The sequence below is a fragment of the Zingiber officinale genome, chromosome 4B (genome assembly GCF_018446385.1).
Source record: "Zingiber officinale cultivar Zhangliang chromosome 4B, Zo_v1.1, whole genome shotgun sequence".
Lineage (NCBI taxonomy): Eukaryota > Viridiplantae > Streptophyta > Magnoliopsida > Zingiberales > Zingiberaceae > Zingiber > Zingiber officinale.
Window position 1 is genome coordinate 134435316 of NC_055993.1, and position 15806 is coordinate 134451121.

At 40.1% G+C, this 15806-nt stretch overlaps 1 protein-coding gene across 1 annotated transcript; it reads right to left on the reverse strand.

The window, feature by feature from the left end:
- Positions 1 to 444: 444 nt before the first annotated feature.
- Positions 445 to 3047, reverse strand: LOC121976875 (peroxidase P7-like). The gene is made up of 4 exons (XM_042529266.1): positions 2708 to 3047; positions 1748 to 1950; positions 1210 to 1401; positions 445 to 1130 (listed from the first exon to the last, which is right to left on the reverse strand). Exons 1-4 carry the CDS (start codon positions 2904 to 2906, stop codon positions 579 to 581), a joined length of 1146 nt encoding a protein of 381 aa, XP_042385200.1. The 5' UTR covers positions 2907 to 3047; the 3' UTR covers positions 445 to 578.
- Positions 3048 to 15806: the final 12759 nt, after the last annotated feature.

Here is a 15806-nt window from a genome sequence, read left to right on the forward strand (position 1 = left end):
TTGCTTTCCTCGCATGCTTTATAATTACTTCGCGAGGTTTGAAAAATTTAGTAACACTCAACAACTCGCTACTTCAATCTTCCTTGAAATTTTTTTTTATAGAGTTGTTGTCAAGTTGATTTCCGCATATCAGTCTATTGATCTTCATCACTAATTGATTACTCCGTCGAATCCAACTATTATGACAAAAGGTGATTTGCTCGTCCCAGCATCTCCATTAATCTATCCCCCAAACCTCATTATGATAACACTTCATGCACTAACCATTAATCCATCCGTCGAATCCAACTATTGCACATGTGCTTGGTTGCTCACTCCCTCCCCCCATTACCATTTCTGCTTGTGGATGTCCTAATTATTGCCAATAACCTCACGCTGTAGTGTAGCTGGTGGGTACATGATTTCACGACTTGAAATTCTATCTCAACTAGTGTCTCCTCAGTGTACTTAAATTTACCTTCTTTTATACCCGTAGACCAACTCTATAGGGCCACTTGATTATTGTCGATATTTAATCATGGAATATCATACTATTAATGATTTTAATATATAGAAACATTAATTAATCAACCAATCCATCAGTTGGATTTCCTGCAGTTTATTCTGATCTCCCCTGCGCCGCCAGTCAAGGGGCTGATTCCGCCCATCTTCACCATCGCCGCCGCAAAGTCCCGGTCGAAGGCATTTCCGTTGGCGCCGTAAAGCCTCACCAGCTCGTCCGCCGGCCCGTTATTGAACAGCTCCTGGTCAGAGTGCAGCAGCCCCCGCCGCGCCATCAGATCCCGATAGTAGCTCACGTCGAACCGGTTCGGGCTCGTCGAGTCCAGAGGCGCCAGCCGGGCGTCTCCGCCGGCTGCCGGGCAGATCCTCCGGCGGAACATGGCGAACGCGGGGTCCACGTTGCTGTCGTTGTAGACGTGGCGCCGGAACTTGCTGCACTTGGCTGCGCCGACTGTGTGGGCGCCGGAGAGCGCCGTGAGGTCGCGCAGGCTCAGGCCCTTGGCGGCGAACCGCGCGACGAGGTCGTCGATGCCGGCGGAGGCGGGGGGCAGGTTCGCGTTGGCCGCGGCCATGCTCGCCCACCTCGCGTCCCGCCGCCCGAGCGGCACCGGCCACGTCGGCCCTCCCAGCTGCGTTTCCCCTCCCCATTTAGTCCAATATAATTAACCATTGAACGGCGGCCGACCGGAATCAATCGATTATAATTACCAGATTGACGGCGTCGCGGGCGGCGAGCGCGAGGATGTCGGCGCAGGAGACGGTGGAGCGACAGGTGGCCTCGACGCGGGCCTTGATCGCGTCGATGACTTCGTAGCCCAGGAGGGAGTTGGCGTTGCCTCCGGAGTTTTTTTCGCCGGCCATCGTCGGAGTGTCGTCGAGGAGGACGGAAGCATCACATCCCTGCGGCGACGGGAATCCATCAACTCATTTATTAACATCTCAAATAAAGAACAAATATACAAAAATAAAAGAAAAAGTAAATAAAAAAATAAAAAAATCTTCGTTGTTGAGTATCTTTTAATATTTTAACATATTTTTATTTTAATTACGACAATATATTAAAACAAACCATTTTAATTATGTTAAAGTAATTTAAATTAAAAATTTAAATTATTCTTATCTAATTGATAAAAAAATTATTTAATATAGAAATGCTATATAATATTTTTAATCTAATTAAATTGAAATGAAAAAGTAAGAGAAATATGGTAAAATACTTTTTTTTTTAAAAAAAAAAATGGCTTACGTTGACAAAGCAGTCGTGAAAGAAGAGGCGGAGGATGGAGGCGCCCATGCGAGGATCCCGCCTCACCGCCTGCGCCATCACAGATCTAACGACGCCCTGCAGCTTGGGGCAGCTCGTCGCATAGAACTCCGGCCACAGCTGTGCGTCGGCGCCGGAGCCGGCCAGCAACGACACCATGACGACGACGGCGAGCAAGCCATACCCTGCAGAGAAGTCGGGCATCATTCAGGACTGCAGATATATTATGGCAGTAGCTAGCAAATTAATTAGCTGCAGAGTCATGTATATCTACACTGTCAGAGTGCCTGCACATTCCTTTGTTATATGTGAATTAAGAAGAAAAGAAAATACTCGAATAATTGAGATCGATCGAGGGGAGGGGGAAGAGGACAAAGGTGATTGGGTTTGGTGAATAAATGCACAGGTTGGAAGAGAACATGCGTACATACACGAGAGAGTTGGCGGCGACGGTGCATGCATGTCCCTGTGTGGCGTGTACAGCAAGGAGCTGTGTCGTTGCATGCGTCGTCTCATATGGCATCTGCTTGCGCCGCGACCGCCACCACGCAAATAGCAGCTAGGAAGCACAAAGAATTTGAGAAATAAAAAAGATGCATCCCTTCGATGATTCCAAAAAGAGATGTCCTTTTCATTATTATTGATCCAAAAAATTACTTAGACGGACTCTTTCCAGTGTAGACTTTTTTTCATGAATTTTAGTGTTGATGTTCGAAGCATTGAAGTAACAAAAATTATACATCGGAGAAAGTGCATTAGGTTTTATCGTAGCTTTTGCCTCTTTTTCATTCCAAACTAGTTTTGAGACCAGAAAAATGGCCAAAGGATGATAATACTCGTAAGATGCCAAAGAAGTAACACCCTGGGATGCTATCAAGAACAGAACAATCTTGAAAACAAATAGGCATGGCAACCCTGCACAGTATCGATCAGCGGACTCACCTGGCATGCTTCCTCGACTGGACGGTCCCTCCATTTCTTTATCAATTCTTCGGCGATAGGGGCAAGTTGGTGCTGCAACGACGATGCACCAAGAGGTCCTATCAAATTCAACCGGGTTGCTGCAGATATAACATCTCTCATTGTCATGAACATGTACATCCGCTGAGAGACACTGCTGTCGAAACCGAGAAGTCCACATATGAGACCGAAGATAGGCGCGTGGTGGAAAGAAACAGTTCGTGAACCCAAAAAATTGTCCCTCATTCTTTTGAGGGATGGAACCTCCTGAAATACAGATGCAGCGACTCTTAGGAGGGCAGATCCTTGAGATGCTGAAGCTTTTCTACTGACTTCATTTGTTAGTGTCGCTTCGAGCAATCTATCTAGCTTGGACCAGGTGATGGTGTCTGGGGATTTATGCGCGCAATATACAAAGGGAAGAAGTAGGCTACCAACATTCTCCAAGACTTGTATGATATATGAATTTAGATCTACAGAACTTGCCACAAAATGTGTTTGGACAGCAGCTTCAAGACCATAAGAATGAGCAAAGCCACCGGTCGGAAGAACTGAATCCACCAGCTGCCACTGATTCCATTGCAGCAGTTCACTTTGCGATAGATCGCTCCTACCATTTTCATCGCACTCCATACGGAATCAAACAGAAAGGATGTGTCAGCTGCGACAATCAATAGACAGAATTAATAAAAAGTGACACGGCAAAAAATAAAATTGCCCTTTTGTTTCTCTAAAACCATTTTATTAGCAACACAAATGAATAGATGTATAATGACACTGCAAAATCTCAAAATTTGCAAACCTCGGTTAATTTAAATTACCATGAGGCTCTCTGTAATTGCCTAACTAGATGCAGATCAAGCATAGTAATCTAAAACATACTCAAGTCACAAACGTCTGTAGTGCCTACTATCAGTGCAATTTGTCACTACAATGTAAAGCCAACATTGACAACCATATAAGAAGCATGTGATAACACCCAGAAACCCTTTAATCACATGATAACAAAAAACATGTTAGGTGAAATCCAACATGCCCAAGAAATGTACAAGGATTATTCTCAATACACTTAGGCAGTCCCCACTACCTTATATAGATATTATTGATAAACTATGGTATTACAAACATACCATTGAGGCGTTACATTTTTATATGAGTCCCAATATGTGAAGGAATTATTCTAAATGATATATACATTTCATTAATAGAGTATACTATTACAAACACACCCTCATGAGTTATATTTATACATGAATCTCAACATTCCCCACAAGATGGTTCACATATATTGTAAATTCCCAACTTGTTATAAATGTATTAAACCATAAGCCCTCTCAATAATTTAGTCGACAGATTTGCTAACTTATCATTAGAACTAAGAAGTGACGATCTTATTAGATTGTACTTTCTCTCTAATGAAGTGAATCAATTTTTCTATACTTTATCCTCTTATGGAATATGAGACACGAAACGAAATGCATTACATCTTGATTATTACCCAAATGAGTTTGCATGTTACCTAGGGCCACAAATCTATATTCTGCCTCTAACTCGATCTTTCTACAACTATTTACCTCTTTGTCTTTTGGAATATAAGATTGCCCACAAAAAGAGCACAATCATGGAAAGTAGAACATGTTATTTGCGGGAGATCCTGCATGGTCTTTCTAGTCTGCATTTGAGTACCTCACAATCTAGAGATGACCTCAGTCATGGAATACAAAACCTTTTACCTAGAGCACTCTTATCTACTGTAGAAGTTTTATAGCTGATTCCCAATGATCACAACGTGGATTCTCCAGAAACTAACTGGTCACTTAACAACAAATGGAATTTTTGAAGTTGTTTCCAAATGATCATTACATGGATTCTCCAGAAACTAACTGATCACTCTAACAATAAATAAAATGACATGTCTGGTAACTACGAGGTAGTTCAATTTTCCTACTAATCTTGTCTATTTCCTTAAATTAGTCAATGACACCCCTGTCCTCGTATTAATCTCATATTAGAATCTATCAGGGTATCTATTAGTTTAGCCCTCAACATGTGAGTCTCTTCAAGTATATCTAGTCCATACTTGCGTTGTGAATAAGATACCTCTCTCTGAAAGAGTAATTCCCCAGAAAGTACTTGAGGTCACCCAAATGTTTAGTAAAAAATTATTAATGAAGCTAATATTTCAGTCATGTAATTTCACAAGTGTCAACGTTGGTCATGATGCTGCCATCCATATACACAATAAGAAAGGATACACTTCTCCAACTAAGAGACAAGATAAAAGACTAGTTTGAGATACTCCTTTTCATGCCCATATTAAAGGAGAGTTGAACTAAACTTTTCAAACCAGTCTTAGAAATTTCTTCAATCCATGCAATGATTTGTTTAGTTTACACACACACACACACACCCCTAAGCAACAAAGAGTTGCTCCATATAAACTTTGTAAGAAACAAGAACACCATGAAGAAAGACATTTTGATGTTAGATTAACGAAGTGAATAGCGGAAAGTAGTAACTAGGGATAGAGACATACAAACTGAAGTGACCTTAACCACTAGAGAAAAAGTATCTGGTAAACAATGGCATAAATTTGCATGTACCTTTCGCAGCCAAACAAACTTTGAGGCGATCTACAAAAACCATCTGGAGGAGTTGAGAATCCTCTTTACAATGAGTTTGCCTGTGAACTTGTGTGAGCTGGTTGAGTACTAAGTTGACCGGCATTGGCAATGTGAAACAAGTGACCAGATGAGAAACCATGCAGTAAATAGCGTGTATCCTTAATATGCCCAAACCTTCAATAGTACACTTAGCTCTGTTCTGTCCTCTAAAACAACCACCTCTACCTTGCTGTCGACTCCCACAACCACTCTATAATCCATTGAAGATGAGTCAACCACCAAAGCGACTCAATCTACTTGATGGTCAAAATAGAGTCGATCAATAATTGAGACATGCAACATCCGCACATATACATTTGTGACCTCACCGAGACTAACAAAGTGAAGATAATGGTAAGTAATCTATCAATGTGTTTCTATATCTCCCAGACATTCAAGGTGATTGGAAGGATATCTCTAAAGTTGCTCATGGTAGTTTGAAAATAAACAACATGAGTAGTCATTTTGTGTTTCCCTGATGTAGCTGAAATAGACTACCAATGACATCACAAGCAGTCATCACTGCCAAACAACTCACCTTAACTAACCAAACATGGGACCCAACAACCCTTAACATGAAATAATGATCACTAACATGGCTACCTGGCCAAAGGCCTTGTATTGTCTTATCAGTGCGATGAATATCTGCATGCATGTCTTATACACAATTATGAGTTAAACTTGTTCATACAAAGCTACAAATTTTATGTACTTTGGATATTCTAGCATGTATCAACAGTACACAAGGTCTACATGAATATACTGATGACTTCATGTAAATAATGCTATTATCAATCACACGATATGTGTCAGCTAGCATAAAGAACATGTACAATCAATCTCTATGGTTATCATGTCAATTATTAAGTTCACACAATTAGCATATTTGATCACGAACTAGTTATGCATGCATAATCATGATCTTAACAAATTACAATAACATAACATGGTTTGGATTCACATGATCATATTTTTCACACTAATGACTTCCATTATTCAGACTCTTCCGTTCCATACCTGTGTTTAAGGAGGCTGGGCGGTGACCCATTGTCAAATGGCATGTAGAGAGTCAGACACAAAGCTTATAGCAAACAAAGGATGAGGCACACGAGAGTGGAAATCATGGGAAAAAAAACAAAAGAACCCTAAAATCCTTTCCAATGTGAACCAAACTGATTCAGTTTGGTTCGACTATAGAGTACTTGATTTGATACGATTCACACCTGATTTGAACCTAAGGCAAAATCAACTTAATCATCATCTATTGGGCCAACAAAACTCAAATAGAAAATAAATGGAGTTCGACACATCAAAATTAGACTCTAAAAACTCTAACTGACCTTATTAAACCCCCCTTTCTATTAAATTCCACTAAGCAACATCTCTAATTCCTCAATCAACCAATAATGTTTAGTATTAGCGAAATAATTTTAGTTGAATATTAATTAATTTATATTACAGATCCATCCATCTTTGCCCCCTCCATACCTATATCAGATATCAACACTGGAAAACCAATACTCCAATTGGGCATTCAATATCCCAATTGATCACAAGTAAAATATTTAGAAATAGCATCTTCGACATAGATATAAACCTGTCCCAATACTTAGCGAGAGAACTTCCACTGGTTGCGTTTCGCCGACGTAGCGTTGAGGCGGAGGCGGCGATGGGATGAGGAGAGACTGATCGGCGCCGTCGCGGAGGTGTAACCAGGCGAAAACAGAGAAGAAGAAGAAGAAGAAGAAGGGCGGAGCTAGGGCACGACAGTGACGCCACATGCTGGCAATGCTTTTGGCGAAAAGCCCCCGGAATTCTCCTTATTCTCCATCTTCTTCAAAAGTTGGACAAAGAAATTCATCTGGCATTTATTCTCACATGCTCGCAATATTTTGGCAATGGGTGAGATTTAAACCCACCCAGTTCCATTCGGACAGGTTTAAATCGGGTCAAATGGGTTATAGGACAGATTTAAATCCATTATATATAAGTAGATAGAATAGATTCGGATTTAGATTTATTTTTTTCTAACAAGATAGGTTCTAGGATTGGTCAAACTCAGTCCGAACCAATTCCGTTACCATCCCTAATTTATTCCCTCATTTTTTTTCTTTCCGCCCAAGTAAGCAAGCTCTAAATGGACTACTTATATTGGAATAAGAGATCAATTCCCGACAAATATATACCCTTGAAAAAAAACTTCATCCACCCTTTAGTTAACTTAGCGATCAACTATAAAATAACTTCGTGATTTACTTTTCTCTATATAATTTAAGAATGAACTACGAAAAACTTTGGGGTGGAATAATCATCTTTGTTTATATAATGATTCGAAGGGATCTTAATATAATTTTAAATTTTATAATAAAGATAAATAGTATCATAAATATATACATTAATTTGTTGTTCTGGTAGTTTTTTTATATATCTTAATTAAAAATTTTAAAAAACATAATCCATGACAAGTTTATAAATAATTTTATTCATAAGTTATTTATTAATTTTATTTATAAATATTGATGAGCTAACTAATTAGCCCAAGTATTTTTATTTTGTATATATGTTTTAATATGAAAAACATATAAGTAAATTATTATCAAGCTAATTATCATATAAATTCATAAATATTATATTCATGACTATAGTAACAAGGAGATGAGTTAAGTGTGTATTGATCATTGTTCATGTTAGTAATTATTTATGATTTATTTCCTTTCATATAATATAGGAATGAATTATGAAAGACGTTTAACATCAGCACTGTTATCTTATACCATTGAAAAAATGAGTAAGTGAATGATAGATAAGTAGCAACAATATTTGCCAATGAAAGGATAAGTCCAAGAAAATGATAAACAAAGTACCCTTCTTTTAATTGAGAGACTATTGGTATGTAATTTGTTCCAATCCACAAGTTAATTGAATACTTGATGAATAGACTATTTTTATTCGAGTAATAATTGATTAAATATATCTTTAAGTCAACTAGAGGATTGAGCATTCGATCGATTTGATAAGAATTCTAGTTAATTATATTGGTGATATGATTATTAGCTTTCAACAATAATATTTGTCTCATGATCAGTTGATTCGAAGGCATTGGACTAGACTAGAGAAAGATAAAAGTGGTGGTTAGGAGTCATTGTTAATTCTATATAAGGTATCGAGGAGCTTTGAGTAGCAAAGGTTACATTAAAACATTCCTAATTCTCCTTAAACAAAGTGCTTGAGTTATTCAAAGTTGCCCCCGGGGTTATGGTGTAGTGGTAGGGTATCTAGATTGTCATCCAAGTACTCGTGGTTCAAGCTCCAGCTATGACGAATTTGTAGGAATTTTTCCTCCAAATGGAATACGCAACTAAAGCATGTTGGGCTTCTGGGCTGCCCGCTACGAGCGATTCTCGATTTATCCTGATAATCGATGAAAAACTTTTGTAGGATTGGACTGATCATCCCAGACTCAACACGCCTGATTAACTTTTTTTAAGTTGCTCAAAGTTTTTGAAGTCTTGGACAAGACAAAGGTTTTAACTCAAGTTGTTGGTAGTATCTGTTAAATTAGCTTTGCATTTCATTATATCTTGAGAGGAGAGTTTTACCATAAACATCTTATGTTATATGTTGAAATTGTACGAGATTAAGACTCCCAATGTCTCTTATGGTTAGAAATGCTTAGGTATTCAAATATTTCTATCCTTTATTCACTTGGAAATTACTAAATTAATCTTACAAAAGTTTTCCATCTGCCACCGGATAAATTCGGAAAGTGTAAATGGATCCAAGGGGGCAGTTCATCACCTTAAGTGATTCGAGCGTTGTAGACATTTATTCACGATGTGTGAGAATTGAACCCTCATTTGCACTATATCACACCATAAGTGTTAGCGCAACGAGGCCAACAAAAGAGGGGTGAATTGTGTATAAAAAAAAGTCTCTTTCTCGATCCTTTGATTAGATTAGCCTAACACAATAATAATAATGAATTAATTGAATAATTACATAAAAGAAAATAAAGAGGGCAATTCTATTTACTTGGTTACAACCTAAGTGGTTGTTAATCCAAGACATTGAAGAAAGCTCCACTAGAATTCTCTTTTATTGTAGGCAGAGAAGCAATTTTCAGAAGTTGATAACTCAAAAGAAAGACTAGGAAAGTGTACAATACTTGTTGTTCAAGTTGTTGAATATTTCTTAACTCTAGGGGTCTTTTTATAGTCACTGGAAAACTCTATCCGTAACTTAAATGTGCCTTCAAGATGGTCCAAGGCACCTTCCATTAGTTGAGTTATATCCGTTGAGAATAAAACTCTATCTGCGGCTAACGGCTACTGGAAGGGGCCTTCAAAAGTTGGAAGGCGTCTTCGCACTGTTCATCGAAGACACCTTCCAACCATGGAAGACGCCTTCCAAGTGGCAGATCAACTCCTTACTGGCTGATCTCTTCACGTGGTAATTCTCTGGCTAATCGAAGTTAAGCTCCCTCGAACCCAACTCCGACATTCTCCTCGAACAGGCTTTCTCCCCGGCTTCTTGTCCCTTGGACCGCCACGCACGTCCTTCTTATCCATCGATATACTTTTCCGCAACATCTTATCATTCAGATGCACCGAGTCCGTCGACTTTCTTCCTGTGTCATCCTTCTCGCTAGCTGTGTCTTCCGCTCGACTTCTTCTGTTCCTAAGCTTCTACACACTTATACACAAGGATCAAACACAACAAGACCTAATTGAACTTGGTTGATCACATCAAAACTATCTCAGGGTACTTACAATCTTCTCCTTTTTTATGTGTATCAACTCAAGTTCAAATTAGGACTAAAATTACAATAACATAACCAACATTGCCAACATTACCAATTAAGCCAACTTAAACAAATATTTTTAGGGATACATTACCAACATTACTAGTAGGCTAATATTTTTTAAAAATAATTTTTAAATATATTCTATTTTCAATAATTAAGCTTCCATTTGAACACAAATAATATAAAAATTACTTTTCTATTTCAAAAAATCTTGAAAATATTTCTTGAATCTAAACGGAATAAGTTAGATTAGTAGAAAAATTTACACGTAGAAATACTTTCTATTTGAAAAGAAATAAATTATTTCAGTACGGAAACTAATTTTTAAAAATAAATCTTTAAAAATATTTTTTCAACTCTAAAAATTCTATTATTTTTCTTGGATTTATGAGATACATTGTTTAACAGTAGAAAAATAAAAATTTTAAAATTTAAGTTTGTAAAATAAATTTAAATTTCAAAGTATGATTTTTGTTAATAATTTTATTAAAAAAATAACTTAACAGTAAACAAAATTTTTTTTAAAAAAATACTTAGTAGATTAAATCATCAGATAGAGTAGAAAAAAATTTCAACTTAAAATAAGAATAAAAAGCCTTTAAAAAATATTTTTCTAATTGAGATAATTTCTATCCTAATAATTAAAAAAATTAGAGTTTAATCTAAAAAAGATTTTGGAATCCAATATAAGTTCCTACCTACTGGATTACTGGATTTACTAAAAATTTGGGAGGTACATACATTTTAGAAATTTTCTTAATTTATCCATGGTGATATCTAATATACCAATTTATTCTACCATAATTTCTAAATTTTTTTTTTTAAATCGTTTGAACATGCATAGTTATTTTTCAACTTTTCGATTTCTATTTTTCGTTTTTCATTTTCTATCTTCAAATTATTAAACATATCTAAGGGGCATGAATTTACTTAGTCTAATTTTAACCTAGCATTCTCTCATACTAATTGTACTATATTCTTAGATAACATTTTGATAAATTAGAAAGACTGTTTGGGAGAAAGTACACGTACCTCACTTATCTCGTATTCTGATGCTCCCCCTTCATCACAACTTTCTTCTGATAATCCACCCCCTTTATCGATACTTATCTCTGAGCTACTTTCATTTTCTCCTTGGTGGTTTGTCATTAGAGCTAGTCCGGCGTAAGTTTCGATCTCAAACATGGAGGACGAAGATTCGTCCCATGTGACCTTCAGATTCTTGTGCTTCAATATTGTTGGTCTTTTGTCCTTGTCGTTCTCCTTCTTCTTCAGTTCGCGGTAGTCATCCTTGATGTGCCTTTCTCCTTGGCAGTTGTAGCATCGGACCTTCCTTTTACTCTAAGAATATTTCTTAGTCTTGCGCTTTATTAAATTTGTTAGATTTAATAAATTTGCTAAATTTTCTTACCAATAAGGCTGCGTCATCTTTGTAAATTGATTCTTTAGAGTATGGATTTGGTTCGTCTTTCTAGTTGGCCATTAGAGATATGTTGTGGGCTGCCTTTTCTTCTTTATTTCGTAAACATACACATCTTGACTCATGAAGTTCAAAGTGGAAAATAGATTTTTTTAATGAACTAACTTCGACATCTTTAGATATATAAAACAAGTCGACTATAGATGTCCACTTGGGTATCCTAGGAAATGCATTTAAAGTGTATCTTAATGAATCTTGATTCGTTTTCTTTTCTCCAAGATTCGTGAGTCCAGTGATGAGTTCTTTGATCCTCAAGTGCAGATGTGCGACTAGTTCATCTTCTTCTATCTGGAGTCCACCATTTGGTCAATCCTGGCCAGTGGATGGAAATCCTTCTGACACACCTTATTCAAATTACGGAAGTCGATGCAGACCCACCACTTGTTGCCCGGCTTGGAGACCAATACAACATTAGCGAGCCAGCTCGGGAAGTGAACATTCCAAATGTGACCAGCCTCCAGCAACTTTTCTATCTCTGCACGGATGATTAGGTTTTGTTCCGCGCTGAAGTCCTTCTTCTTCTGCTTCACCGGCCGAGCATCCGGTCAGACATGAAGCTCGTGCTGAGCCACGCTTGGCGAGATGCCTAGGAGCTCGTGTGTTGACCAGGCGAACACATCGTGGTTTTGTCCAAGGTAGGCCACCAACTCTACCTTCTTCTTGCTTTCCAGGTTGGCGGCGACAAAGGGAATTGCCTCCGATCGGCTTGGGTAGATCTGAAGCTCCTTCTTTTCTTCATAGTGTCGGTACAATTGACCTCTAAGGTTTTGATATTTGACAATATGACCAAGGGTTGACCCAAATAGGACTTGATGTTTGGGAGAGAGAAGCCTAGTCAGGACTAGATAACTAGCAAAGGTAAGTCCTAACCAAAGGTTAGGCAAGGTGGAAGTCCTGGTGAGTGAAGTCGGACCCTAGTGAGTGAAGCTAGGTGGTGGAAGTCCTGGTGAGTGAAGATGGGCCATAGTGAGTGAAGCTAGGTGGTGGAAGTCCCGGTGAGTGAAGTCGGGCCCTAGTGAGTGAAGCTAGGTGGAGGAAGTCCTGGTGAGTGAAGCCAGACAATGGAAGTCCTAGTGAGTAAAGCTAGGCAACCCTAGGAGGTAACCCTAGGTTATATTTTATTAACACTGTTGTTATCTGTTGTGCTAACTCAGTGTTGCAGGGAAGTTTAACGAGGTCGATGGGCTGACCGGATAGCTGACACAAAGTTCAGAATGGTCGACGGGCTGACCGGAAGTCTAGCGGGTAAGTGAAGGTAAGTCACTGGAGGGGAGTGACTGTGAGGACATGTTCCCGGGAAGGGAACATTAGGCGTCGATCCGACCTAGATCCATTTCGGATACCTAAGTCGAGATCGTGACTAGATTCCAATCTCGAGAAGACGGAATCTAATTACTATACTGTTTTATTATAAACTATGTCAACACTCTGTTTTGCAGGATATATATAATTTACATTGCCTCGGACTAACGTTTTCTTGCAGGAAGGAGATTGCTGGAAAACAAAGGTCCAGGTGTCCGGAGGCAATTTTTATCCATATCGTCGCTTCGCCACATGGAGATCGCTGACTGGCTCGACTACGTCATATTCAGGGCACCCTGAAGGGATCCGGGCACCCCGAACCTCCTATATAAGGAGGGTGAAGGCTGAAGCAAAGGAACAACAACGACAAATCTTTCAACGCCTTCCAACTCTTGTGCTGCCGTGCGCTTGCGACGCCTCTCCAACAAAGTGTTGTTGTTTTCATTTTCTTATTGTTGGTATTATTTTCTTAAAAGCAACTCTATATTTTACTATTGTAACACTTTTCGAATTGCTAGTGAATTGTCCAATGAAAGCACTCGACGAGTGCGGGACTTAGAGTAGAAGTGGCCGAAAGCTCCGAACCAAGTAAAAAATTACTTGTGTTAGCATTGTCTGTTTTTCACTCTTTCTGCTGCGTATTTACTCGCTTAAATTTTTAAATCGATATTCACCCCCTTATCGAATTCATGATCCAACACATAGACCAACGTAGAAGATTTCTTGGTGATAGTGTGCACCTCCATGCAAGGGTTCTTCCAAGTGGCCCTTGCTTCAGATTTAACCATCTCGACATAACATCGTCGAGTGGCCAACTGGTCGCCCTTGACTTCGCCCACCTTGTTGTCCATCGAAAATTTAATCTTCTGGAAGAAGGTGGTCACCACCGCTCAGAACTCATTGAGTACTGGTCAACCCAATATGACGTTATAGACCGACGGCGCGTCCACCACAATGAAGTTTATGGTCCTTGTCCTCTTTAGCGACTCCTCCCCGAGTGAGATGGCCAGGTGGGCTTGGCCAATCGGCAACACTTCATTGCTTGTGAATCCATAGAGTGAGGTTGTCATGGCCAACAACTTGCTCCGGTCGATTTGTAGAAGATCTAATGCCTTCTTGAATATGATATTCGCTGAGCTCTCTGTATCAACAAAGGTTCAGTGAATAACGTAGTTAGTGATTACCGCTCGGATAATCAGCACATCATTGTGAGAGATCTCCACTCCTTCTAAATCTTTCGAGCCGAAACTGATCTCGAGTCCTTCGGCCTTCTCCTTGCTGCAGCCAACAACATGGATCTCGAGTCGCCAAACGTACAATTTCCTCGCTCGATTGGAATCATTGTTGGTCAGCCCACCAGCGATCATTCCTATTTCTCCCTGAGTGGCATTACTCCTGTTCTCCTCCTCTCGAGCCGAAGGTCTACTTCGTTCGGTAGATTCTCGAGCAAAACTTTGGTTGTTCCTCCTCTGAGATTAATGAGGGTGTGGTTCGACTGCCGTCATTTCTTCCTCCCTTCTCTCAGATGATCGACGCTTATGTCCCCGATCAGGTGATGGTGATCAATGGCGATATCCCCGCGGAGTCGACCTGCTAGATATTGACGTCAGGTCACAGCAGTCCCGTGTGTTGTGCGTCACCGACTAGTGGAATGAGCAGAATAGTGGCATCCACACCTTGCCTTTTGTAGTCGATTAGCTACCACATGATGCACATCATGCGTCCTGAGCTCGTGGTGTGGTTGTGCTCCCACCAATCGAGGCCCCTTATGAGGTTAATGGCTGCTCGATGGACACCGCTCAGGCACTGCCATGGGTTCGGTTGACACTTCCCTTCTTTTGGCGGCTTGGGCTTCCTCCACGTTTATGTATTCTGTTGCCTTCCTTTGTAAGTGGTCGAAGTCTCTCAGTGGCTTCCAAATGAACGATCGGAAGAACTCCCCCTCGATGAGCCCCTGGGTGAAGGCATTCACCAATACATCTGAAGAGACTGCTGGGATGCCCATGACTACTTGGTTAAAGCGTTGTATGTAGGCCCTCAATGCTTCCTTGGGCCCTTGCCTCAGGGAGAATAAGTTGACGCTTGTCTTTTGGTGGCGGCAGCTACTAGCGAAGTGGTGTAGAAATGTCGCTCGAAAGTTCTTGAACTTGTGGATTGATCCGTTCAGAAACCTTTTGAACCAATATTGTGCTGATCCGGAGAGAGTGGTGAGGAAGACCCAACACTTCACCTTGTCAATGTACTGATGAAGTGTGGCTGCGTTGTCTAACTTAGCCAGGTGATCGTCCAGATCGGTGCTTCCGTTATATTCCCCGGTCGTCAGCGGGGTGTAATGTCTGGAAAAAAGGGTCATTTAGAATCCCCTGCGAAAATTATTGATTGATCCGTTCGGGTAAATCATCGTCCCTTGGTGCCTTCCCCTTTCTTGCATCCTAAACAAGTGCGTCGTCCGAGGAAGATCCTCGGTCCTTATCTATTCGGCCCCGTTCCTCAGATGGAGTTCAAAACAACACTCGGTGAAAGGGGATCGACGCATTGGGAGCCTTCCCATACATGCCGGTCGACTTCTTGTTCTTTCCTTAAGCAGATATTTGGTCTAATTGGTCTCCGGGTTCGACCTGCCGGCCCATGGCTGATGCTGCTGACTCCTACATTTGGCGCTCGGCCAGGGCCTGTTCTTGTTGCTGCTCCACTATTTTTGTCACTCGGGCTTGTATCAGCATGTCGAGCTCCTCTTGCGTCAGCGTCACCATGGTTAATCCTCTAGCATCCTCCATATCCTCGTTCGAATGCAGACTATGTTCCCATAGACGATACCAAAATGATCCTGTC

Excerpts from the sequence above, each read along its gene's own strand:
- LOC121976875 (XM_042529266.1), bottom strand. The coding sequence starts at position 2,906 with ATGTGGACTTCTCGGTTTCGACAGCAGTGTCTCTCAGCGGATGTACAT. Across the intron at positions 1,402-1,747 it reads TTCACGACTGCTTTGTCAAC|GGATGTGATGCTTCCGTCCT; the intron begins GTAAGCCATTTT and ends CCGTCGCCGCAG. Across the intron at positions 1,131-1,209 it reads CCCGCGACGCCGTCAATCTG|CTGGGAGGGCCGACGTGGCC; the intron begins GTAATTATAATC and ends GGGGAAACGCAG.